Source organism: Polyodon spathula, chromosome 1, assembly GCF_017654505.1.
Source record: "Polyodon spathula isolate WHYD16114869_AA chromosome 1, ASM1765450v1, whole genome shotgun sequence".
Taxonomy (NCBI): Eukaryota; Metazoa; Chordata; class Actinopteri; order Acipenseriformes; family Polyodontidae; genus Polyodon; species Polyodon spathula.
The window spans coordinates 61,151,347-61,176,171 of NC_054534.1; the positions used below are offsets into that span (position 1 = coordinate 61,151,347).

At 36.6% G+C, this 24,825-nt stretch overlaps 1 protein-coding gene across 6 annotated transcripts in view; it reads left to right on the forward strand.

The window, feature by feature from the left end:
* The window catches only part of LOC121320481 (myb-like protein V), a 33,559-nt gene extending 17,187 nt beyond the window's left edge, over nucleotides 1–16,372 (forward strand). For 2 of the 6 annotated variants that reach the window (XM_041258879.1, XM_041258870.1), the window contains exons 12-22: nucleotides 3,055–3,207; nucleotides 3,617–3,805; nucleotides 7,199–7,351; nucleotides 7,683–7,871; nucleotides 10,378–10,450; nucleotides 11,534–11,633; nucleotides 12,079–12,157; nucleotides 13,003–13,050; nucleotides 13,521–13,582; nucleotides 15,256–15,412; nucleotides 15,855–16,372. In XM_041258879.1, the coding sequence (XP_041114813.1) occupies nucleotides 3,055–3,207; nucleotides 3,617–3,805; nucleotides 7,199–7,351; nucleotides 7,683–7,871; nucleotides 10,378–10,450; nucleotides 11,534–11,633; nucleotides 12,079–12,157; nucleotides 13,003–13,050; nucleotides 13,521–13,582; nucleotides 15,256–15,412; nucleotides 15,855–15,965 (1,314 nt within the window). In that variant the 3' untranslated portion in view covers nucleotides 15,966–16,372. The remainder of the gene's footprint in view (nucleotides 1–3,054; nucleotides 3,208–3,616; nucleotides 3,806–7,198; nucleotides 7,352–7,682; nucleotides 7,872–10,377; nucleotides 10,451–11,533; nucleotides 11,634–12,078; nucleotides 12,158–13,002; nucleotides 13,051–13,520; nucleotides 13,583–15,255; nucleotides 15,413–15,854) is intronic. The other 4 variants (XM_041258845.1, XM_041258854.1, XM_041258863.1 and 1 more) reach the window with 3 other exon arrangements.
* The last annotated feature ends 8,453 nt before the right edge of the window (nucleotides 16,373–24,825 follow it).

Below are 24,825 nucleotides of genomic sequence, written 5' to 3' on the forward strand. Positions count from 1 at the left end.
GCTTGTGTTTTCTATTGTTCTTTATACAGTACTGTACTTGCTTTCGTTCATTTGCTCTGAAATATAAAAAAAAGTAGTCGTTTTTCATATTGTATACTCACACTGACATCAGGTATTCAAATATTAATTTTAATGAATGGACTTTTTTTTTTTTTTTCATTATACATTAATTGAAAATAGATTTTAAAGAAATGTCAGTTTAATGTGCATACGTTAGTGTAGATTTATTTTCCTTCAAGTATGCCTGTGGCAAAGTGGTTGATAGTGAGCAGGTGTTTAAAAGAACAGACAGACAATTGTAAATTGTAATCCAGGTGAAAAGGTTTGTTTTATTTATTTATAAGTCCAGGGCCTGACTGCAAAACAAACAGTAAATAATAATGGAGGTAAGTAATACAGTAGCATGTATTACTTAATGTATAGTCCCCGTGTTGCCCTGCAAATAGTAGTACTATTTTTATTACACATTCACACAAAACACATACACAAGTCTGTTAGTGCGTGAATTAGTGCAAACACTCACGATTATCCATCAGTGCAGGCCTTCCGGGTCGCTTAATACCAACCAAAGCGAAGGAACAGATTATGATTTTCCGTCCCCTTTTATGCTTTCATGGATGACCCCTTTGTAAACGAGTGCAACCACCTCTCCAATCTGCGGCTGCCACGCAGTTTTCTTTCCGGGTCAATGCGTTCTTGCAACGGAGTCTCGCCGGCTGGCCGACTTCCCGACCCTGGGATAGAACTGTCAGACCAGCCCGTCCAAACAACTCTGTTCTCGCTGCTTAGCGCCCTTACAGGTCGGGATGGAGTTTTACAACCAAGAATCGCTGTATTTCTGCTACAATACCATACAAAGGAGATTAGCAGTTTGGTCAGAAACATCAAATATCATTAGTTGGGAAATTAACCAAAACTTAGAAACATGACTACATCCCGTGCCATGGGACTAATCTGTTTGTTTTTAACTTAACTCAAGTTTTCATTTTTGTGTCAGAGATGGAATAGAAACAAAGACACAAGTTTATTTGTATTAAGTGGCACACTTGCATATTATGTGATGAAAGTTTCTTGTGTACATTCTTATTCTTTTTGTCAGTTGCATCATTACATTGCTTACAACCAAATTGCCGCACAGTTCTTGTTTTCAGACTGTATATAATAGTATATGTTATAGTTAGGGTGTCTGATTTTTTGGGTTTTACCCTGATTTAACCCCCTACATGCTTTTTTCTGCATTCAGGTTAAACCTGAAAACTCCCTGAATAGACACATACTGTACAGTGGCTCTCAAAAGTATTCACCCCCCTTGGACTTTTCCACATTTTATTGTGTTACAACATGGAATCAAAATGGATTTAATTAGGAGTTTTTGCCACTGATCAACACAAAAAAAGTCCATAATGTCAAAGTGAAAAATAAAATCTACAAATTGTTCTAAATTAATTACAAATATAAAACAGAAAATAATTGATTGCATAAATATTCACCCCCTTTACTATGACACACCTAAATAAGCTCTGGTGCAACCAGTTGTCTTTAGAAGTCACATAATTGGTTGAATGGAGTCCACCTGTGGGCAATTAAGGTGTTTCACATGATTTTAGGTTAAATACACCTGTCTCTGGGAGGTTCCACAGTTGGTTAGTACATTTCCTAACAAAAACTACATCATGAAGACGAAGGAATGTTCAAAGCAAATCCAGAATAAGGTTCTTCAATAGCACCAATCAGGAATAGGATATAAGAACATTTCCAAAGCATTGAATATCCCCCGGAGCACAGCAAAGTCCATTATTAAGAAATTGAGAGAATATGGACAACTGTAAATCTGTATAGAACAGGCCGTCCTCAAAAAATTATTATCCGGGTGAGAAGGGCACTAGTCAGGGAGGTCACCAGAAGGCCTATGGCAACTCTAAAGGAGTTACTGTCTTCCACAGCTGAGTTGGGAGACACTGTGCATACAGCAACAATAGCCCGGGTATTTCACAAAACTGGCCTTTATGGGAGAGTGGCAAAAAGAAAACCATTGTTGAAAAAAACTTACATCAAATCTCAGCTAGATTTTGCCAGAAGGCATATGGGAGAGACTAAGACCAAGTGGAAGAAGATTCTATGGTCTGATGAGACCAAAATAGAGCTTTTTGGCCTCAACGCTAAGCGCTATGTTTGGCTCCAGCATTACACCGCACAACGTCCTGAGAACACCAACCCTACCGTGAAGTATGCTGGTGGCAGCATCATGCTACGGGGATGCTTCTCTGCGTCAGGGCCTGGAAAGCTTGTGAAGGTAGAGGGCAAAATAGATGCAGCAAAGTACAGAGAAATCCTGGAGGAAAACCTGCTGAAGTCTGCAAGAGACCTGGGACTTGGGAGAAGATTCATCTTCCAGCAGGACAATGACCCCAAACATACAGCCAAAGCCACACTGGAGTGGCTTAAAAACAAAAAGGTCAATGTCCTGGAGTGGCCCAGTCAAAGCCCGGACCTCAATCCAATTGAGAATATGTGGAAAGAGTTGAAAATTGCTGTTCACCGAAGGTCCCCATCCAATTTGACGTAGTTTGAGCAATTTTGCAAAGAAGAATGGGCAAAAGTTGCAGTGTCCAGATATGCAAAGCTGGTAGAGACTTATCCAAATAGACTCATGGCTGTAATTGCTGCCAAAGGTGCCTCTACCAAATATTGACTCAAGGGGGTGAATACTTATGCAATCAATTATTTTCTGTTTTGTATTTGTAATTAATTTAGAACAATTTGTATATTTTATTTTTCACTTTGACATTATGGACTTTTTTGTGTTGATCTGTGGCATAAACTCCTAATTTAAATCCATTTTGATTCCATGTTGTAATACAATAAAATGTGGAAAAGTCTAAGGGGGGGTGAATGCTTTTGAGAGCCACTGTATATGAATAAACGCATGTGCAGTTGTCTGTGATTCAAATATAACAGAGCAGAACTGGTGCCGATGACGTAAGTAGCCCAGCAGAAAAATCTATAGTTCCTAATGTTCCTTCAGAATTGTAATTATTTTCCCCACATTTACAGACCTCGCCATCGCAGGCACAGACAGATGCCACAGAAAAGTCTGAACTACAACAGAGCAGAGCAAAGACAGGGAAGAAGTATGCTGCTGTGAGCAAACCCAGAAGGCCGTCTCCCTCTGTAGAGGAAAGCTCAGATCAGGAAGAGTCTGAATTGGTGAGCAGAGATGTGTTGTTTGAGCTCCACAAAAAGATCAGAGTATACAACCATCACAGAGATATTTTTCAGGACACTGACATGCTTAATCCACAGTAGTAATAAAAATAAACAATTAGACAAACCTTTGAAGTCTTAGTCGTTGCCTTTGTGTTATGCGGCTGGTGTAGAAATGAGGTGAGCTGGCTTAAAGCATGAACCACTGTGCCTCATTCTCGTACCTTACTAGCAGTCCTACGTATGAGGCTGGCAGCACATTGCCATACAGTATGTTATAAAAACAATTCTTAATCCGCAGGCATTCCTTACTAACTTTTGCAATAAAAATCTAATAAAAAGACAACAATGTGAAATTGACAGGCAAGAAAGTAAACAAACCCAAGTAAAGTACTTTTTCTCTCATTTACAGGGTTCTCAGAGTCCAGATTTATTGTCACAGTCACAGAGGGTTGCCAGAAAAAAGTCCGGACAAGTACAGAGCAGAGCAAAGGCAGGGAAGAAATCTGCTGCTGTGAGCAAGCCCAAGTCTCCAGGAAAGCAGACAAGGAGAATGTCCCCAGGTGCAGAGGAAAGCTCAGATGAAGAAGCTTCTGACCTGGTGAGCAGTCATGCGTTCCTGATTGTTTTCTGTTTTTTTTTTTGGATATTCTGTTAATTCCACTAATTGCAGACTAATTGTTGCGTTTACCTAAAACACAACAAAAACTGACCTAATATAGCATTGTTACCTTTAAGTGATGCAGAGCACTAGGTGTTGTGTATATAAAAAAATATATATTTTGGTTACTGTCTATTTCATCTCTTTTTTTTTTTTGTTTAAACGATATATTATTGGTACACAGCTGTAGTCTGGTTCATTCAGTGAAGGTCCATTGAAGGTGTACAGCAGGGCTCTTCAAGTGGTGGCCCGCGGGCCCCGTCCGGCCCACGAGGGACAACCAAGTGGCCTGCCTACAGTCAGCAAAAAAATAAAAAATTAGCAGTAGCATCGTAAATCAATTTGTGATTAAGACGTAGTCTTACTTTTGTATCCTGCAAAGCAGCCTGCGCAGCACACCACCCCTTAACAGTCACTAGCCACTCAGCAAGACTCACGCAAGCCATTTCTAGTGAGTTCTGCTTTGCGTACTCTCTGGGTGATTTTTGGGGTTTTACTTGTGTTGCTTTTAAAAGTTTTTTTTTTTTCTATCTTCTTTTGAAAGTCATATAAACATGACTGCCTCTCTCTCTCTCTCTACTCTAGCTAGCAAGAAGAGAAAACTTGATGTTGAAAATCGTAGATTCAACAATGAGTGGACCAATAAATACTTTACCAACTGTAATTTACCAGCTGTACCTAACGCAAAGCCAGTGTGTTTATTGTGCAGTGAATGTGTGTCAGTAGTTAAGAAATACAATGTGATAAATGCGGCTCAAGGAAAGAAGTGCAATTTTTCACATTGAAACTCACTATTATCTGTTATAGTATAACAGTTATGCTATTTAATGTCGGACACAAGCAAGGGAGCTGTTGTTGAGTGATGCTCGATTCGAATGCCATAGAGAGAGACAGTCACCACTCAACCGCTGTGAGTGTATGATGAACAGGAAGCTTGTGTTTTCTTTTGTTCTTTATGTAGTACTGTACTTGCTTTCGTTCATTTGCTCTGAAATATAAAAAAAGTAGTCGTTTTTCGTATTGTATACTCGCACTGACATCAGGTATTCAAATGTTAATTTTAATGAATGGACTTTTTTTTTTCATTATACATTAATTGAAAATAGATTTTAAAGAAATGCCAGTTTAATATGCATACGTTAGTGTAGATTTATTTTCCTTCAAGTATGCCTGTGGCAAAGTGGTTGATAGTGTGCAGGTGCAGGTGTTTAAAAGAACAGACAGACAATTGTAAATTGTAATCCAGGTGAAAAGGTTTGTTTTATTTATTTATAAGTCCAGGGCCTGACTGCAAACAAACAGTAAATAATTTGGAGCTAAGTAATACAAAACCTGAAAACTCCCTGAATAGACACAAACTGTACAGTGGCACTCAAAAGTATTCACCCCCTTGGACTTTTCCACATTTTATTGTGTTACAACATGGAATCAAAATGGATTTAATTGGGAGTTTTTTCCACTGATCAACAGAAAAAAAATCCATAATGTCAAAGTGAAAAATAAAATCTACAAATTGTTCTAAATGAATTAGAAATATAAAACAGAAAATAATTGATCGCATAAGTATCTACATACCATACTCCACTGTTTAAGGGGAAAATAAGTTTTTATTGTGAAAAAAATAATATATTAAAAATACAAACCTGAAAAATCATAATTGAATAAGTCTCCACCCCCCTGAGTTAATACTTGGTGGAAGAACCTTTGGCAGCAATTACATCTGTGAGTCTGTTGGGATAGGTCTCTACCAACTTTGTACACCTAGATTTGGCAATATTTGACCATTCTTCTTTACAAAACCATTCAAGCTCTGTCAAGTTCCTTGGGGAGTGTTGATGGACAGCAATCTTCAAGTGCCCAAGTCCCCATAACATGATGCTGCCACCACCATGCTCCACAGTAGGGATGGTGTTCTTTGGATGATGCGCTGTGTTGGGTTTGCGCCAAACATAACGCTTTGCATTTAGGTTCCATTTTAGTTTCGTCAGACCACAAAACTTTTTGCCACATGGCTACAGAATCTCCCAAGTGTTTTTTTGCATACTTCAAACGGATTCAAGGTGGACTTTCTTGAGTAATGACTTCCATACAGGCCAGACTTGTGGAGTGCTTGGGATATCGTTGACACATGCACACTTTGACCAGTCTTGGCCATAAGTTGCCAGTGGCCTCTTGATAGCCTCTCTCATCAGTCTCCTTCTTGCTCAGTCATCCAGTTTGGAGGTACGACTTGGTCTAGCAGGGTCTTGGTGGCGCCATACACCTTCCACTTCTTAATAATCGTCTTGACCGTGCTCCAAGGGATATTCAAGGCCTTTCCTAATTTTTTAAACCATCCCCTGATTTGTGCCTTTCCACAACTGTCCCAGAGTTCTTTTGATAGCACCTTGGTGCTCATGGTTGAGTCTTTGCTTTGAAATGCACTAACCAGGAGAAGGAACCTACAGGAACTGTTAAATGTATCCTGAAATCATGTGAATCACTACAATTTAACACAGGTGGAGGCCACTTAACTTGGTGTGTGATTTTGAAGGTGACTGGTTACACCTGAGCTGATTTTGGATTGCTATTACAAAGGGGATGGACACTTATCCAACCAAGCTATTTCAGTTTTTATTTTTAATTCATTTTCTACAAATTTCTAGAATATTTTTTTCATTTGGAAGTTGTGGAGTATGTTGTGTACATAAATGAAAAAGAAAATCTATTTTAATGCATTTTATTTCTGGGCTATAAGGCAACAAAAGCTTTTTGGCCTCAACGCTAAGCGCTATGTTTGGTGCAAGCCTAACACCGCACATCATCCTGAGAATGCCAACCCTACCGTGAAGCATGCTGGTGGCAGCATCATGCTATGGGGATGCTTCTCTGCGTCAGGGCCTGGATAGCTCATGAAGATAGAGGGCAAAATGGATGCAGCAAAGTACAGAGAAATCCTGAAGGAAAACCTACTGAAGTCTGCAAGAGACCTGGGACTTGGGAGAAGATTCATCTTCCAGCAGGACAAGAACCCCAAACATACAGCCAAAGCCACACTGGAGTGGCTTAAAATCAAAAAGGTCAATGTCCTGGAGTGGCCCAGTCAAAGCCCAAATTCAATACTCCTAATTTAAATCCATTTTGATTCCATGTTGTAACACAATAAAATGTGGAAATGTCTAAGGGGGGTGCATGCTTTTGAGAGCCACTATATATAAATAAACGCATGTGCAGTTGTCTGTGATTCAAATATAACAGAGCAGAACTGGTGCCGATGACGTAAGTAGCCCATCAGAAAAATCTGTAGTTCCTAATGTTCCTTCAGAATTGTAATTATTTTCCCCACATTTACAGACCTCGCCATCGCAGGCACAGACAGATGCCACAGAAAAGTCTGAACTAGAACAAAGCAGAGCAAAGGCAGGGAAGAAGTATGCTGCTGTGAACAAACCCAGAAGGCCGTCTCCCTCTGTAGAGGAAAGCTCAGATCAGGAAGAGTCTGAATTGGTGAGCAGGGATGTGTTATTTGAGCTCCACAAAAAGATCAGAGTATACAACCATCACAGAGATGTTCTTTCAGGACACTGACATGCTTAATCCACAGTAGTAATAAAAATAAACAATTAGACAAACCTTTGAAGTCTTAGTCGTTGCCTTTGTCAGCCTACGTATGATGCTGGCAGCACATTGCCATACAGTATGTTATAAAAACAATTCTTAATCCCCAGGCGTTCCTTACTAACTTTTGCAATAAAAATCTAATAAAAAGACAACAATGTGAAATTGACAGGAAGTAAAGTAAACAAACCGAGTAAAGTATTTTTTCTCTCATTTACAGGGTTCTCAGAGTCCAGATTTATTGTCACAGTCACAGAGGGTTGCCAGAAAAAAGTCCGGACAAGTACAGAGCAGAGCAAAGGCAGGGAAGAAATCTGCTGCTGTGAGCAAGCCCAAGGCTCCAGGAAAGCGGACAAGGAGAATGTCCCCAGGTGTAGAGGAAAGCTCAGATGAAGAAGCTTCTGACCTGGTGAGCACTCATGCATTCCTGATTGTTTTCTGTTTTTTTGTGGATATTCTGTTAATTCCACTAATTGCAGACTAATTGTTGGGTTTACCTAAAACACAACAAAAACTGACCCAATATAGCATTGTTACCTTTAAGTGATGCAGAGCACTGGGTATTGTGTATATATTAAAAAAAAAATACTTTTGGTTATTGTCCATTTCCTCTTTTTTTTTTGAAAATATATTATTGTTACACAGCTGTAGTCTGGTTCATTCAGTGAAGGTCCATTGAAGGTGTACAGCAGGGCTCTACATCTGGCGGCCTGCGGGCCCCGTCCGGCCCACAAGGGACAACCAAGTGGCCCACCGACAGTCAGCAAAAAATATAAAAATTAACAAAAAAATAAATAAACAGTAGCATTGTAAATCAATTTGTGATTAAGACGTGGTCTTATTTTTGTATCCTGCAAAGCAGCGTGCGCAGCACACCATCCCTTAACAGTCACTAGCCACTCAGCAAGACTCGCGCAAGCCACTTCCAGGGAGTTTTGCTTTGCGTACTCTGTGGGCGATTTTCTTTTTGTTTTTTACTCATGTGTGTTTATTGTGCAAGGCATGTCTGTCAGTAGTTAAGGAATACAATGTGATAATTGTGGCTCAAGTAAAGAAGTGCAATTTTTCCCATTGAAACTCACTATTTACTGTTTTATAGTATACAGTTATATTATTAATATGACAGACACAAGCAAGGGAGCTGTTGCTGAGTGAAGCTCGGTTCAAATAACACAGAGAGAGACAGTCACAACTCAACCGCTGTGAGTGTATGATGAACAGGAAGCTTGTGTTTTCTTTTGTTCTTTATACTGTACTGTACTTCCTTTTGTTAATTTGCTCTGAAATATAAAAAAGTATTCATTTTTCTTATTGTATACTCGCACTGACATCATTTTAATGAATTTAGTTTTAATGAATGGACATGTATTTCTTTTTCATTATACATTACTTGAAAATATATAGATTTTAAAGAAATGTCAGTATAATGTGCAAACATTAATGTATATTTATTTTCCTTCAAGTATAACATACAAAGGAGATTAACAGTTTGATCAGAAACTTCAAATGTCATTAGCTGGGAAATTAACCTAAACTTAGAAAATGATTATATCCCATGCCATGGGACCAATCTGTTTGTTTTTAACTTAACTCAGGTTTTCATTTTTGTGTCAGAGATGGAATAGAAACAAAGACACAAGTTTATTTGTTTTAAGTGGCACATTTGCATATTATGTGATGAAAGTTTCTTGTGTACATTTTTACTCTCTTTGTCCGTCGCATCATTACATTGCTTACAACCACACTGTCGCACAGTTCGCCCTTTCAGTTCAACCCATGTTCGAAAAATGTGGCTTCTTAGTGTATGTATGTGTGTATATCTGTGTGTGTGTATATCTGTGTGTGTGTGTGTGTGTGTGTGTGTGTGTGTGTGTGTGTGTGTGTATATATATATATATATATATATATATATATATATATATATATATATATATATGGTTTTTGCACACTTTTATTCCTAGTTATTTGTTTTATGAGTGTGTTTTAAGCAGTCGTCGTTTCTCTTTGTAAAACAGCATGGAGTAAAGTTGTTAATTTTCTAGTACGTTCTGTGCTCAATTGTACTTGTAACTCCACTACAAAATAAATATTGATTGGAATGGAGAAATGTCTCCATATACATTCTGTGGGTGAAAGAGAGAAAGAGAGGGTGGAGAGAGATAGATGTCGTCAAAAGTTTGCTTACCCCAATGTGTGGAAATATATGTACGTTGGGGATTTAAACTGTTGACCACAACTTTGTTGTCAACACTGTGCTTCAGCATTTGTTCATTTTTTTTTAAATAAAACCCAGTTTCTACCCGAACATGTATTTATTCTTTCTTGATTACATATATAAAAAACAACCTGATTTCACCCGATTTTTCATTAAATTATTCTACCCGATTTTTAAAAAAGCATTTCACTCGAATGTCAGACACCCTAATTATAGTATAACAGTTATACTATTAATATGTCACATGCATTTCAAAATGTTTGTAATGATTCTCTGTTCAATGTTCACTTTGTTCTATTATTAAAGTATTATTCATATGGTAACATTTTTAAGTGTTGTTCAATATACTAACATTATATTATATAATATGTATTATATTGCTTAAAAATATGTAGAATACAATACTTTTGGGCCACCGACATCTAACTTTTTTCCATTCTGGCCCCCTTATAAATCTTGGTTTAAGAGCCCTTGTGTATAGGCATCCGCAAAAATAAAACCATTTCACTTCCATATCGTTTTAATCTCTGGTCATACCAATGATGAGATGCTACACAGCTGTCTTTTATGATTCTTGTGGTGACCTCCTAATTTTTGGTATTGCCTAATCAAATGAACTCCAGCAATTTCAGAAACTGTTGACTATACTTCCTTAATTTATACTTTCCAATTTCTATTAAAAGTTGTCTTAATTTAACAGGAATGTTCGAACCCAAAAAGCAGCTCAAAGTCTATTGGGAAGAAGAAAAATAAACCTTCATCCACATCTTCGGGTAATGTGTGACTTTGGGTCTGTCAAAAGGGGGATGGGGGTGAGGGTTGTTGACATATACATTCAAATGAATGTACTAGTTGTTGTTGTTGTTGTTGTTGTTATTAAATTATAGGAGTTGCGAAACTTGGTTCTGAACAACGCATACAGTTTTATGTATATTCTTCTTCAGCGCATACTTAATCATCAATTAGGTTACAGGGGTGTGCAATTAAAAAAAAAAAAAAAAATTATTGTCCAAGGGACAAAATGATGAAAATCTACTTGTCCTTAAAAATCTACTTGCCCCCTCCCCATCGCACAAAACACACTCAAAAAAGAATATAACTGGTAGGATTTGAGTTTTATTTCACGGTGAACACAATCAGTCAATGATTAACAGGAGCGTGTCTAGCCTTGTAGCTTGACGGGTTCACTAAATTCTTCATGATACACAAAAGGTTCCCTGTGACCCCACCTCACCTCAACACATGTATAGCATACTTTTAGGAAATGTTCCTTTCAGTGCAGTTTGGAACACAATTGCTAGTAAATTTAAGTAACCTACTAAGAGTACAACTATAATAAGCATTCGCTATAAGTTCAGTTCAAACAACGTAGTGTCTATGTCTCAGATAACGGTTTATAAGCCAAATATTCCACCTGCTTGTGTGTTTTTTGTTTTTTTTTTTTTTTTTTTTGTTTTGGTTTTTTTTTTTTTGACATTATTTCGGTTTTGTAACTGCTGAACCCCAGATATTTAAAGGACTTGTGTATAACCTGTCAAGTCTCTCTGCATTTGTTACTATTTTCTACCAAAATGCACACAATATTTACAGTAGGCTCCATCAAATTCATCAAAGACAAAATAGTTCAGGTTTTACTTATTACATGTACACTGAACTTCTAAATGGGATGCCTTAAACTACTATGCAGCGGGAGTCCATCCATAATTTATAAAATCCATTCTTGATAAATAGTAGATTAAAACAGTATGCATTGCATAGAATACAAAGTTCCCACATTTTAATGATCTTCTGTCCTGTGATGTTCTCAAATAGCTAGAACTTCCTCTGATTACAATTTATTTTATTTTTATTTAAAGATGAAGCTGGACCCTCCAAAAAGGTTAAGAAATCACCAAAAAATATCACAGAGCTTGATGTGGTGCTGGATGCATTTCAAGGTTTTGTGTCGGAATACAAGTAGGTGTTAAGACCCAGCTAATCCTGTCTGGGCTGATTTTATATATATATGATTATGATTTTAAAGCCTGGTAAAATAGTTGTAAATCCAGATAATCCATTATGCAATCCACTTTATATTAAACTTATACATTTGCCTTTTTCACTGATAAGATTGGCTTGTTAATAATCCATCAAACAGGGAAACAAAACTTCTACATTTGGTATTTACTGTTAGTTTGAAGGAAAATTATACTTACAATTACTTAAGATAAAAATATCTAGGACTTTTCGAACTAGTTTTTAATACACAAATGTAATGTGGTTACAGAGGACCGAATACTGAGTTCTGTTGATGCTTGCAGTCCAGCAGAAAGAATGTCCAATAGCTGTAGATATCAACCTTTTGGATGAAAGTGGTTATCTAGTATATGTTCTTTATTAACTTGGGCTTCACTCTTTTTAGGGAGACTGTGGAATCCAGTGTGTGCAGAAAGGCAATAGAAAGACTGTATAACAAGGTTTCTGATCACCTTATTGAAACGGTAACTGTTTGATACTTTCCATTTTGTATACTGTTAATATCAATATTTACCACCTGTCATACACAATAAATAATTCATATCTGAACATGCACTATTTAAGCTATTGCAAGTCAAAATAAGGCAAATAACACTGGATAGAGTTTTATTTGTATATTTTACAGTTACTTGCACAGTTAATAGATTATGTTGTGCACACATATTCTCTTTGGGATATAATGTAGCTTGCACTGATTTTTTTCATCCACACAGAATCTCAAAGCTCTTTACATACACTAAGCAATGTAATTAGACACTGGACTGCAGTCAGTGGTTGATTGCAGTGTGCAGATGCAAAATTGCAGCTGCAAGCACCTGAACACGAAAATACCTTTTCATTTTTTTGCATTTGTTTTTATTTATTTGTTTATTTAACAGATCTTTTATAGTTAGTATTTTGTTTATGAAAAAAATCCACTGATCAGGTGGTAACCTTCAGAGCTCACACATTAACTTATTTCAGTCAGAATGAGTCCTTTGTTCTTGAGGTGGAAGGTGTAAATGCTAAAGGCTCAATTTTCTATGTCTGTACAATGCTGTCACTTTTTTATGATCTACAGTATGTTATCTCTTGGCTTTTCACAGCTCTAAAACAGACATTATTTTAAATAAATAAATAAATAGATATATTAAATGGTTCTTCAGGATTAACCTCACAGTTTTAAAAACATAAACAAACAATATTACCAGTTTGCAGAAGGAAATGCATTTATGACCGTCCAATGTCTTGTCGTGTTGAACTGATAACAAAGTCTGGTTGTAATTTTGACACAGCTTAATTAAAATATATTTTTTTTTTGTATCTTCAGATAAGTGAAGTGAAGGAGTGCACAGAACTAAAAAAGAAAAGCACAAAGGTAACAACATTCTCTCTGAACAGCATACTGTATTCTGTATTGCTGGTGTTATCGCTACCCTGTCTGTTAATGATCAGTTATTGCTATTGTAGCACAAAATCCATGTTATTTCTTTTTGGGGGGGGGGGGGGGGGGGGGGGTTCCCTCACTGTCACTGTCACATATGCTTGCTTTCAAGACAAGGGATTTTACTACTTTTAACTTTTTAAACAAATTTATTGTAAGTATTGGGAAAAGTTTTCTCTACTGATAAAGGTCCAATCAGTTGATTTAGATGTGTTTAATGTTTGTTTGTTTTTTTCTTCAAACAAATTAAGTACTCTGCATAAAATAATAATAATTAAAAAAAAATAATAATAAAAATGTAAAGAATCAAATTACTTAATGTAAAAAAAATGAATTTTTCTTCTAGAACACACTGGACTCACCACCCTCCCTTAATGAGTTTATTGTTCTGTTTCATTGATTAGATTGTGAATTCTATTAATAAGAAAAGAAGAAGCCTGATTGAAGTCAAAAGTAACTTAATAAAGTAAGTTATACATTTCTGTATGGCTGTATGTATGTGATTGTTGCGTTTACAAAATCTCAAAGAATTAAACATATAGATGGAAGTTACCATAATACTATACATTATAGTGGCAATCCACAGTCCATTACAGTAACAAACCAAAAAGCTACAGTACCAGTAAAACGTTTGAGTACGCCTGCTTGAAAACAGGTTTTTCATGATTATCTATGCTTTTAACTGTATACACTTGTCTATAAACACTTAATATTTCATTATATGATACGTGTACTTATATAAGATGATAATCATAAGTGAATTGCATTCAAAAATTTAATTTTAAAATTAAAATGTAAATCTTTTCAATTTCAATGAAATGGTCACCCAAAGCAAGGGGATTTCAGTCTGAAGCCCAAGTCAGTTAAAAGTCTGAAATGTGTATAACACTGTGTTAGAACACTGGCCTAAGTATAAAAATGTCTTTGTTAGATGTTCTCTGAGTTAACTAGCATGTTACCTAATTAACCTTTTGTCACCAATTATTGTTAACAGGTGAGGGTTCATGATTATTATAAACATAGGAGCATAGGCACAAGTTTGTCATTCCTGAATGTAAGGGAGCAGAAAATGGCAAAATATGCTCAGTTAAGCAAATGAAGGTCAATCTTTAAGAAATACGCAAGAACTTTGCAGGTGTCTGTAACTGCTGAGGCCAAGACCATCAAATGATTTGAAGAAACTGGCACTCATCGGGACCTAACAAGGTCAGGCAGGCAAAGGGTGACCTCAGAATCAGAGAACAAGTTAATTCGAGTCACAAGCCTGCGAAACCGGCAATTAACTGCCCCTGAAATACAAGCTCAGCTAAATGCTACTAGAAGTACAGATGTTTCAACTGTTCAGAGGAGATTGCGTGAAGCTGGCCTAACTGGAAGAATTGCTGCAAAGAAACCATTGTTAAGAGTCCACAATAAGAGGAAGAGACTTGTCTGGGCCAAAAAAACACAGAAACTGGACGTTTGAGGAGTGGAAGTCGGTCTTATGGACTGATGAGTCAAAATTTGAAGTATTTGGGTCCAACCGCCGAGTATTTGTAAGACGCAGAGAAACTTGTTAAACGAATGCCTCGTGTTTGTGAGGCTGTTATTAGGCAAAGGATGGCAATTTTGAGGAATCCAAGATTTAGAGACAATTTTCAATTTTCTTGAACATTGCTTTGATACTCCTTATGTTTTGTTTTGTTTTGTATATTGTAACATGTGTTTTCATTTTCAAGTATTTACAGAAATGTGTACAACGTAAAACATTGTCAATTATGAAAAAAACCTAGTTTCCAGCAAGGGTACTCAAACTTTTGACTGGTACTGTATAGCATACTCTAGAACTGCAGTGCTAACCAGAATGCATTGTGTTGATATTATTGTGACATTATTCATAATTTAAAAAAAAAAAAAGAGCAATTAGTAACAAGTATGGTAATAATGAGGTTCTGCTTGATACACAAAATCTTGCTGAGCCATTGAAGTTCCCAGGTTTGAGGTATGGAGAATAACATAATTGTGCATGTATATTATTTTAAATATTTAGACAACTTGGGGTAATTTAAAGACTTGACATTTACCGTAGGACTCTGTGATCATTTCTATCAATTGGTACTCCCTAACAAAAATAAGAAAGGTGTTTGTTTTTTTTTACAGGAGGGAAACACATCAGAGAAAAGTGCAGAAAGCATATGAAGAGCTGGAAGAGAGATATGCAGATCTGAAGAGTGGCAAAGTTTTTTTAGACGACTTCAAGGATCTGCAGAGTCAGTATTTGGAGCATAGAAATAACAACCCTGGAGAGAGAGAAACGGTAAGGAATGACATTCACTGGGAGCAGTTTAATTACTAGCAAATGTAATGAATGATGTGGTAGATTTCCAATGTTATAGTGTGTTTAGTGCAATCGTTAACATAAGTACAACATTAATGTTCATGGAGTGCTGTTTTTCATCTCCAAATAAAGGGATGCCTTGTGCATGTTCACTTCATGCAAGTCCATGTAGTTATATCTTTGTGACAAATAAATAGAAAATGTAGGAAAATATGTACACTGCTGATTAAACGTTTATGTAAAGCAAAGCCGTGACTTAGTTTGTAACAGTTTTATCTTCACTGGATTGGGCATAGCCATTGGTCTTCAGAGAAAAGCAGTGTTGATTTTCTTAAAGTAACCATTACAAATCCTGTCTGCAGGTGCTGCTGCTTGATCTGTCTTACTGAAATCCCTTACGTTGCCTTTGTCTGTTTCATAGTATGGTCTCTCCAGTCTTCCTTCATTACTGCTGGAAGCACGAGGCGTTTTGGGAGCAGAAGAACAGCTCCAGAATATCAACTTTAAACTACAGCAAGCTATTGGAAATTAGGCAATAACTAAACCAGACCGTGTGTGTCTCCTGTCTCTCTCTCGCTCCCGCTCTCTCTAATTTGTTTTTGTACATATTTCGAAGGTACTATAAGCCAAGTAAAAGTTTTTATTCATATTTATTTCTATGATTCATAAACACCTTGTGCTGCACTGTTTGCAGGAGTTTGCCCTGTTTAGTTAAGAGAATTGATCAGTTCAAAAAGAGGAATAAGCATGTGTGCATGTATCTGAAACTACATTTAGAGAATGTAAGCAGAATTTAGTGACAATATTTTGCAATAAAAACATGTAACAAACCATTGAGTCTGGCCTGCTTGGCATATGATAAACAAGAAAGAATGTAGATTATACAGTAAAGCCATTGTTAAAATCTAGAAAAAGTGGCACACTCCTCAAATAGTGACCACTGTGATGAGGTAATTTAGGCAAACCACATGTAGTAATTGATAGCCTGAAAAAAAACACATAATTGCCACATCAGAATCTGAATCAAAGTTTTTTATTTGAATGTCAAAATATAAAATAAAACATACTTTCAGATTTCAGAATTTTCTGCTGTACAAACAGAATCATGGCACTTCTGGTACCAAATTTTTATTATATATATATATATATATATATATATATATATATATATATATATATATATATATATATATATATATATATATATATAATATATATATAATATATATATATGTATATAATATATATATGTATATATTATAATATGTATATATGTATGTATGTATATATATATATAAAAATCTACAACACGCCTGGTAAAGATAACACATGTTTAATTTCACAAACTCTAGGCAAAAAAACTATCTTAATCAGATCACTAATAAATAAAATGCATGCTTAACTACAATAATGTTTTTTTTTTTATATAAATCTAAAGGTATTAATGTTAACCAACAGAATCGAGATCCATAAAGTGCGGCATACTGTACACACATAGTGCCTACAAAATCTAATACATTTCACTCACATAATGTTGCTTTTATGAAACCTGCCAATATCTTGACACCACCGGGATTTTAAAATGTTGTAAACTAGAAGTTTGTCCAAGAAAAAGTAATTCCACTGCCTTATACCTGTTGAAAGGGGAGGAAAGTAAATCACAGGTGTTGTGTACATAAAAAAAAAAAAAAAAAAAAAAACTTACAGGATGATAAGCAAAGTTATTCTTACCTCATTGAATGTTGTCTTTGTTTACTAAAGAAAGGACAGAGTTATCAACTTCTGGTTAAGGTGGATACTGATGCCCTCCAAAAAGAATTAAGAAAAGATTAATCTATATTCTGAGGCACACAAAAGAAAGTCTCATATACAATGAGGGCTCAACCGTTATTTTAAGTAATGCCTACAGAATGTATTTTTTGTAATATGGCATTCTGCTTTTTAACAATACTGGTTCAGGCAGTATTGTTAAATTGGAGTGGGAAAGAAAACGGTAAAAAAAAAAAAAAAAAAAGACAGGGACAGATGACGGTTAGTTTGTAGCTAGAGCAAATAGTTTTTCTACCATATATACCATACAGATATGCTTTAAAATCACACGTAGAGTAAGAAATACAGACGAACATAGAGTTTTAACTGCATAAGACTTTAAGAAGATATAAGCCGTAGTTAAACTGAAGACTTCGTATGAAGCTGTATGCAGTTATTGTTGCCGAACATACTGCTGTACAACAATGGAAGGATTATCCACCCATTTGACTGCCATGGGTGTAAGTAAATAAAACGTATTGTTTCTGAAGGGTCTGAAATTATTCTATATGAAATAAGAAGTTGAATTAATATGTGAAGCACAGTAACTGGATGATGCATCGTAATGTATAAGCAACCTACTACAAACTCTGAAGTGGTGCATTTGTTTATTGAGAAGCCACCGCACATTCCACATTTTATTAATTTGCCCTGGTGATGTATTTCGAGCTTGTAACACATCTTCATGTGTTGCAAGTACTGCTTGTACCAGAATCTCCAATTCCATATTGGTAAATTTCAGTTTTCGCTTCTGAGCATCCTCATCACCATGGCTAGTACCAGGCTGAGGTCTTTGTGTGCCATTCAATATCTTTTGGAATGTGTAGCCTACACTTGCAGGGTTGACCCAAACCCAGTATTTATTGTGAGAGGTGAGTAATTCTCTCATTTCAAAACTGCCATTTACCGATAATAACCTGTGGAAAATGAGGCATAGCAAAAAGGCTTGCAAAGTCATTAAATAAACTTAATTAGGTAACAACAGAAAGGTGAACACTTTAGACACTTTTAATTATGGGGTCATCAATCAATTTGGCGATACAGTTCAACATTTATTCTGGAGTGTTTGCCAGAACACACTCCCTCCTACAAGGCGGCTAATTTTTTTGTTCCTAGGAATACGCTGCTCATTTCAATCAGAGCTTCAGCAGAGTTGCTGGAGGATGCATGAACTGGGTGCACCTCAGTGTTTAGAAGAAAAAACTTTCTACTTGTGGGGGTGTGTGCGAAAATGACAACTAGTAATGTGTTTCTAAGGGCCCAGTATGAAATTCCTCTGAAAATCTTGATCCGCAGCAAAAGTTGTAGTACATATAAACTGATTTTATCAACATTATTTAAAAACACTGGTAACTGGACTTCCATGGTTATTTATTTTAGAACAGGAAGCAATAGTGTGTGCTCATTTATTCTGGATCGACACCCCTTTATGGGTGATAGGTTGTTTAACATCCATTTCTATTCAGATACCACTATTGCTGAATCTATCAGATTTCTCACAATTTAGCACCTCTGCCACCTGACCAATAAGCAGATACTGTAGAAAAAGTCAAAAAAGGTGCATGAAAGACTGTCTATAGGTCCTGTTTAAAACCACAATATAAAAAATGCATGTATTTATCAGCAACCACAGTTTTCCCTCCCCAGTCCTGCCCATGCCCCAATCACCTGAAACTACCCACCTGATTTATGGCAATTTCAGGGACTCTGTGCAGTATGAGTAGTGTCGTGTGTAAGCAATCCCGCCAGTTAAAACTGGACTCTTATGGCCTATTCTGACTACATCTCTCATTAGAGTCCTGGTCCTGTTTCTTTTATTTTTTTTCCCCCAACCCACCACCGAACACAAACAAGTCGAATTCCTTTGCTCTTGCTGGCTGTGCGTCCAACCACCACTCCAGACAAACCTGGGTTCACATCACAACGACCAAATCCAATCTCTCGAAACTGATGAAATCAGGAACTTTATACCAGGTGCTCCGAACAGGAGAGCATCAGCGTGCCAGTGAGATCTGGGCAAATCTACAAGTAATATGCCACAATTAAATGTGCTCATAAAAAGTGATCAAATAAAAACAAACTAACATTAACTCAGATGTGAATAAATAAAAATGTGAACATATTACAAAAACAAAATCAAATGTGCCTAAATAAAGTGACGTGGGTCACTCTGTTACAGTTGCATAATTACATCTTCTATTTGAAACAGGTACTCTCAGAATAAACTCTATGTTCCAGCTGTGGATCCCCGTCTTCTCGATCGAAACCACAGTAATAACTTTAATCATTGCATCTCTGGAAACTTAAACCATCTTTCTACAATGGCAATTGTTTTTCACATTCTGGGTTCTTATTGTCATAACATCTGGTACTTTCGTTCAACATTACCTACAGGTACACATTAATATAGTATTATGTCCTTAACAGCACTCCAAATGATCCATTGTACCTCTCTATCATGTATGACAGATAAAATGTCTCAACAGTGTCACCTTTAAATGTCATGAACAACACAAATATTATACTCCCAGTGTCTCTAGAGGGCAATGATACCACCTTTGCAGTTTTCGTTATTTCACTAAGTGTAATTGCTAATGGATTACATGATACCTTCCCATCTCTGTACTCCACGATCGCTGACATATTGCCTTTGGTATCTTAAACTGAGCCAAACCTTTTAACCAATCTTTTTATATTACTCACAAATCTGTACCCTATGTTTATAATATGCAGTTTCATTATCAGGTATATTAACTGACTGGTTAGCCACCTTCTGTAAGATGCCATTCAGAATGTTCCACGATATAGTTAAATTAACAGTCCCTGTCACATCCACAAAAATGTCACTTTAATGTCTTCATAAACATTTCTTCTTTTGATATGCAGACCAGAATCGTTCCCCATATGTAAGAATGTTTTCTGTGGTTTCGGATACTTCCTCATAATAGTCTCTCAGCAACTTATACTCTTGTTCCAGTTACATGGTATAACTTGATTACAGAACTTAATTTTACAGAGTTGAAAAAATAGCCAAATAAGCTGACTAGTTCCATCAAATACAAATATATATATATATATATATATATATATATATATATATATATATATATATATATATATAGACAGACACACACACACACACACACTGTATATAAAAAATATCTCATGGATAATATCTGATCTCATTTTAAAATTAAATAGGGTAATTCTTTCCTTCATCTGCATTAATAATGATGTTGCAATTCTAAGAATCACCACCAAAATGTCTGCTAATTCTGCCTTGGGTTCTTTTCAGCCCATATTGTGAACATAATAAAAAATATCAGTTCCAAAATGAACGTGTAGGAGAAGAGAAAGCCTCAGACCTGCGTCTGTACTCTGAAAGTAACTCCAAATCGCTATATCTAAACATCTCCTACTTGCTCACAATTACCACTCTAAACTAGCTGCATCAGTTCTCAGCAGGCTTGCGTATAAATGAAACTAGTTTCCAAGCCAGTTTTCACTCCTTTGTTTTTGTATTCCCAGTTTGTCCATTATCTCTATGGACCTTTCCAGTTATCCACTGTATATACAGTGCATATAGAAAGTCTACACCCCCTTGAACTTTTTTCACATTTTGTTGTGTCAGTGCCTCAGATGACTGCATTTAAATGAGGATTTTTTTCCACGTATCTACATACCATACTCCACTGTTAAGGGGGGAAAAAAAGTTTTTATTGAGAAAAAAATTATATATTAAAAATACAAACCTGAAAGATCATAATTGAATAAGTCTCCACCCCCCTGAGTTAATACTTGGTGGAAGAACCTTTGGCAGCACCTAGATTTGGCAATATTTGACCATTCTTCTTTACAAAACTGTTCAAGCTCTGTCAAGTTCCTTGGGGAGTGTTGATGGACAGCAATCTTCAAGTGCCCCAGTCCCCATAACACAATGCTACTACCACCATGCTTCACAGTAGGGATGGTGTTCTTTGGGTGATGCGCTGTGTTGGGTTTGCGCCAAACATAATGCTTTGCATTTAGGCCAAAAAGTTCCATTTTAGTTTCGTCGAACCACAAAACTTTTTGAAACATGGCTACAGAATCTCCCAAGTGTTTTTCTGCATACTTCAAATGGGATTCGAGGTGGCCTTCTTTGAGTAATGATTACATGCAGGCCAGACTTGTGGAGTGCTTGGAATATTGTTGTCACATGCACTTTGACCAGTTTTGGCCGTAAGTTGCCATTGACCTGTGGGTAGCCTCTCTGATCAGTCTCCTTCTTGCTCGGTCATCCAATTTGGAGGGACAGCCTGATCTAGGCAGGGTCTTGGTGGTTCCATACACCTTCCACTTCTTAATAATCATCTTGACCGTGCTCCAAGGGATATTCAAGGCCTTTCCTATTTTTTTATACCCATCCCCTGATCTGTGCCTTTCAACAACTGTCCCGGAGTTCTTTTGAAAGCGCCTTGGTGCTCATGGTTGGATCTTTGCTTTGAAATGCACTACCCAGCAGAACCTACAGGAACTGCTGAATGTATCCTGAAATCATGTGCATCACTACAATTTAACACAGGTGGAGGCCACTGAACTTCGTGTGTGATTTTGAAGGCGACTGGTTAGACCTGAGCTAATTTTGGATTGTTATTACAAAGGGGATGGACACTTATCCAACCAAGCTATTTCAGTTTTTATTTTTAATTCATTTTCAACAAATTTCTTGAATATTTTTTTCATTTGGAAGTTGCGGGGTATGTTGTGTACATAAATGAAAATCTATTTTAATGCATTTTAATTCTGGGCTATAAGGCAACAAAAGGTGAAAATTTTGAAAGTAGGTGTAGACCTTCTATAGGCACTGTGTATATATATATATATATATATATATATATATATATATATTATATTATATAATATATATATATATATATATATATAATATATATAAAAATAAATATGGTCTCCAATTTGAAAGAAAACCCTGCGTGGGCGTTGGAATCAGTGCCTGTTTTAATGTCTCAAACGAGGCATGTGACCCATAATCACATTGCAGTGTGTCTTGCTTGCCTGGCTTACCCTTCAGATGTTCATAGAGGGGGGCAGCTTATTCGCTGTGTCCTTCTATGAAGTCCCCACAGAATCACAGTATGTCTAAATATGATCTCGGGGGCAGATTTTAAACCAACTTAATCTTTTTCTGGGTCAAGTGTGCCTCCACCAGCTTCTACCTGTACTCCTAAGAAACAAACAGATGACTTCATTAATGCAGCTTTCTTTAGGTTTAATTTCAGGCCAGTGTGCTCCATGAGGTCCAGGATCTCCTCCAGCAACAGGAAGTGCTTCTTCGCGGTTCCTGTTGCAACAGAATGTCATCCACATACTGTATGATGTTGCCTGGTTGAGAACAATTCTGCAAGATGTTAGCCATGATTCGATCTCTCCCTTCTTACTGCCTATTCTTGCTGCAATTAATAACAGCATATATTTTAGCAGATCAAAATAAATCAGGACCTATAAGAAAAAGAAAATGTGTGTGCACGAAAACCTGACCTTCATGAGCACCTGTTTGTGATGCTTCCTTTTTAGAATGTGGTGCACCAGCTCTACCAACCCAGAGCTCTCTGGGCGCCGGAGGACGTGGGATCACTGTTCTACGCCAACCAGGGCACTAAGGTGCGTCATGCAATAGCCAGTGAATGTGTTCTTTCTTTAATTAATTTACACAGGCATTTCCCCATGGCCAATCGTGATCAGTACATTTTTGCTACCGTGATTGCATTATTACTTTGGCTGTCTGTTCTGTATTAGACAGATAAAAGCTGAATTTATTTTGTTATGCATCACAATCTTGCCATTAGCTCAGTGTCCTGTGCTGAACTTCCACAAGAGGGTATTCATACCCTATATTCACAGACAATCAAACATTAACCAACGGACTATGGCTATCATACCAGTACTACAATCCACCAAGCCTGCAGTCCTATACTGCACTGTCAATCCCTCGCACCAACACTCTGATTTCATTTCTCATCTTATATATGGTTTAATCATCACATGAATCTATTTATCATCACCTCTTTTGTGTTTGACTGACTGAAAAAGCAAACTCACTAGAAGCTCCGTAAAACATGAATTGTGATAAACCCAAAAAATATTATATCCTAATGTGCAAAGGGATCTGACACCAACATGTATCTGATACTTCGAGAACACCTTTAAACTTCCTTTAAATGGTTTTAAACAGAATTACTTTTAAGCATAATTATACTAAATTTTCTTAGTGTAATGTGCACTCTCCTTATTTGAAGGAAAGCCTTAATTACTTCAATGCAGACAGGGTAGCAATGAATTTAGCCAAAACATTGTGACAAACCCTTCTGGCTTTGGCTTGTCCTTTTTAGCTTACATCAATAATACAACCTCTATTACTCATGAAATCTGTGGCAAGAATAAGGGGAATGTTAAAAAGCTTCCCAGTAAGTATAATATATCTGCCATCTGGGTCTGCAGTTATGCTAGAAGGTGCAAATTGAATACTTTTATGTATCCAAATTGCTATACCCCTGGATTTAGCATTTAAATTTGAGTGGAAGATCTGCCCCACCCAGCTTTTACACATCCGGGAGTGGTCTGATATGCAAAGGTGGATCTCCTACAGAAAAGCAATTTCCTACACTCAGTCTCTGTTACGTTTTGTTATGTTTTAGTAGATGGTTTAGCTCCTCGACATTCCAGCTAATTCAGTGATTGCTGCTAGCAGCCATAAGATCTGAGGCACTTTATATCAATTAAAAGGGTTACTGATGTAAAGTTCTACTGATAGAAGACTAAAATTCCCACACCAGACCACACGACCGCAAATGCACTACACAGGCGCACAGAAAGAAAAAAGTCAGAAAAACAACAATAAAACCAAACAAAACAAAAAACAAAAAAGCCTTTCCTGTAGCTGTGTGCAAGCGTGGGTGGTGCTAGCTGTTGTTGGCTCCCAAATAAACCACATTGTACCTGCAAGAACTGGTGTGTGTGTGTGTGTGTGTGTGTGTGTGTGTGTGTGTGTGTGTGTGTGTGTGTCCACTGCTCCCATGCTCGCTACAATATGTAATGGCATTTTTTGACATCCATTAACCCTCCTATTAGGTTTCAGGTCTATTTGACCCGACTCTAGTTTCCAATTAGCTTAAATGCTATTTTTCTTTTCATTTTCTGTATAATATTTTATGACTTTTCCTAAGTTGGGGTCATGAACTTATACACAGAAAACAGAACCTTTGAGATGTTTTATTTTTTAGAACAGGTCATGTATGCAAATAAGATGTTTCGGGTCACCGTGACCCGTGACATTTATCTATGTAAATTTATGTGCAGGAAAAACAAACTTCTTTCATTTGTTATTTTATTATTATTATATTTCTATTATTATTTCTGAAAATGGCTGCACCTGTCTGGACATATTTATATAATATATATAATCTACAAGGCAGAGCTTAATTTTCTCTGTCAGTATTGCAACAGCACCACAAGCCCAGGTTGGCAGTCAAACAAGTTTTGTCACAGCTCCTGGACTAAAAGAGCAAAAAAGAGTAAAACCTTGG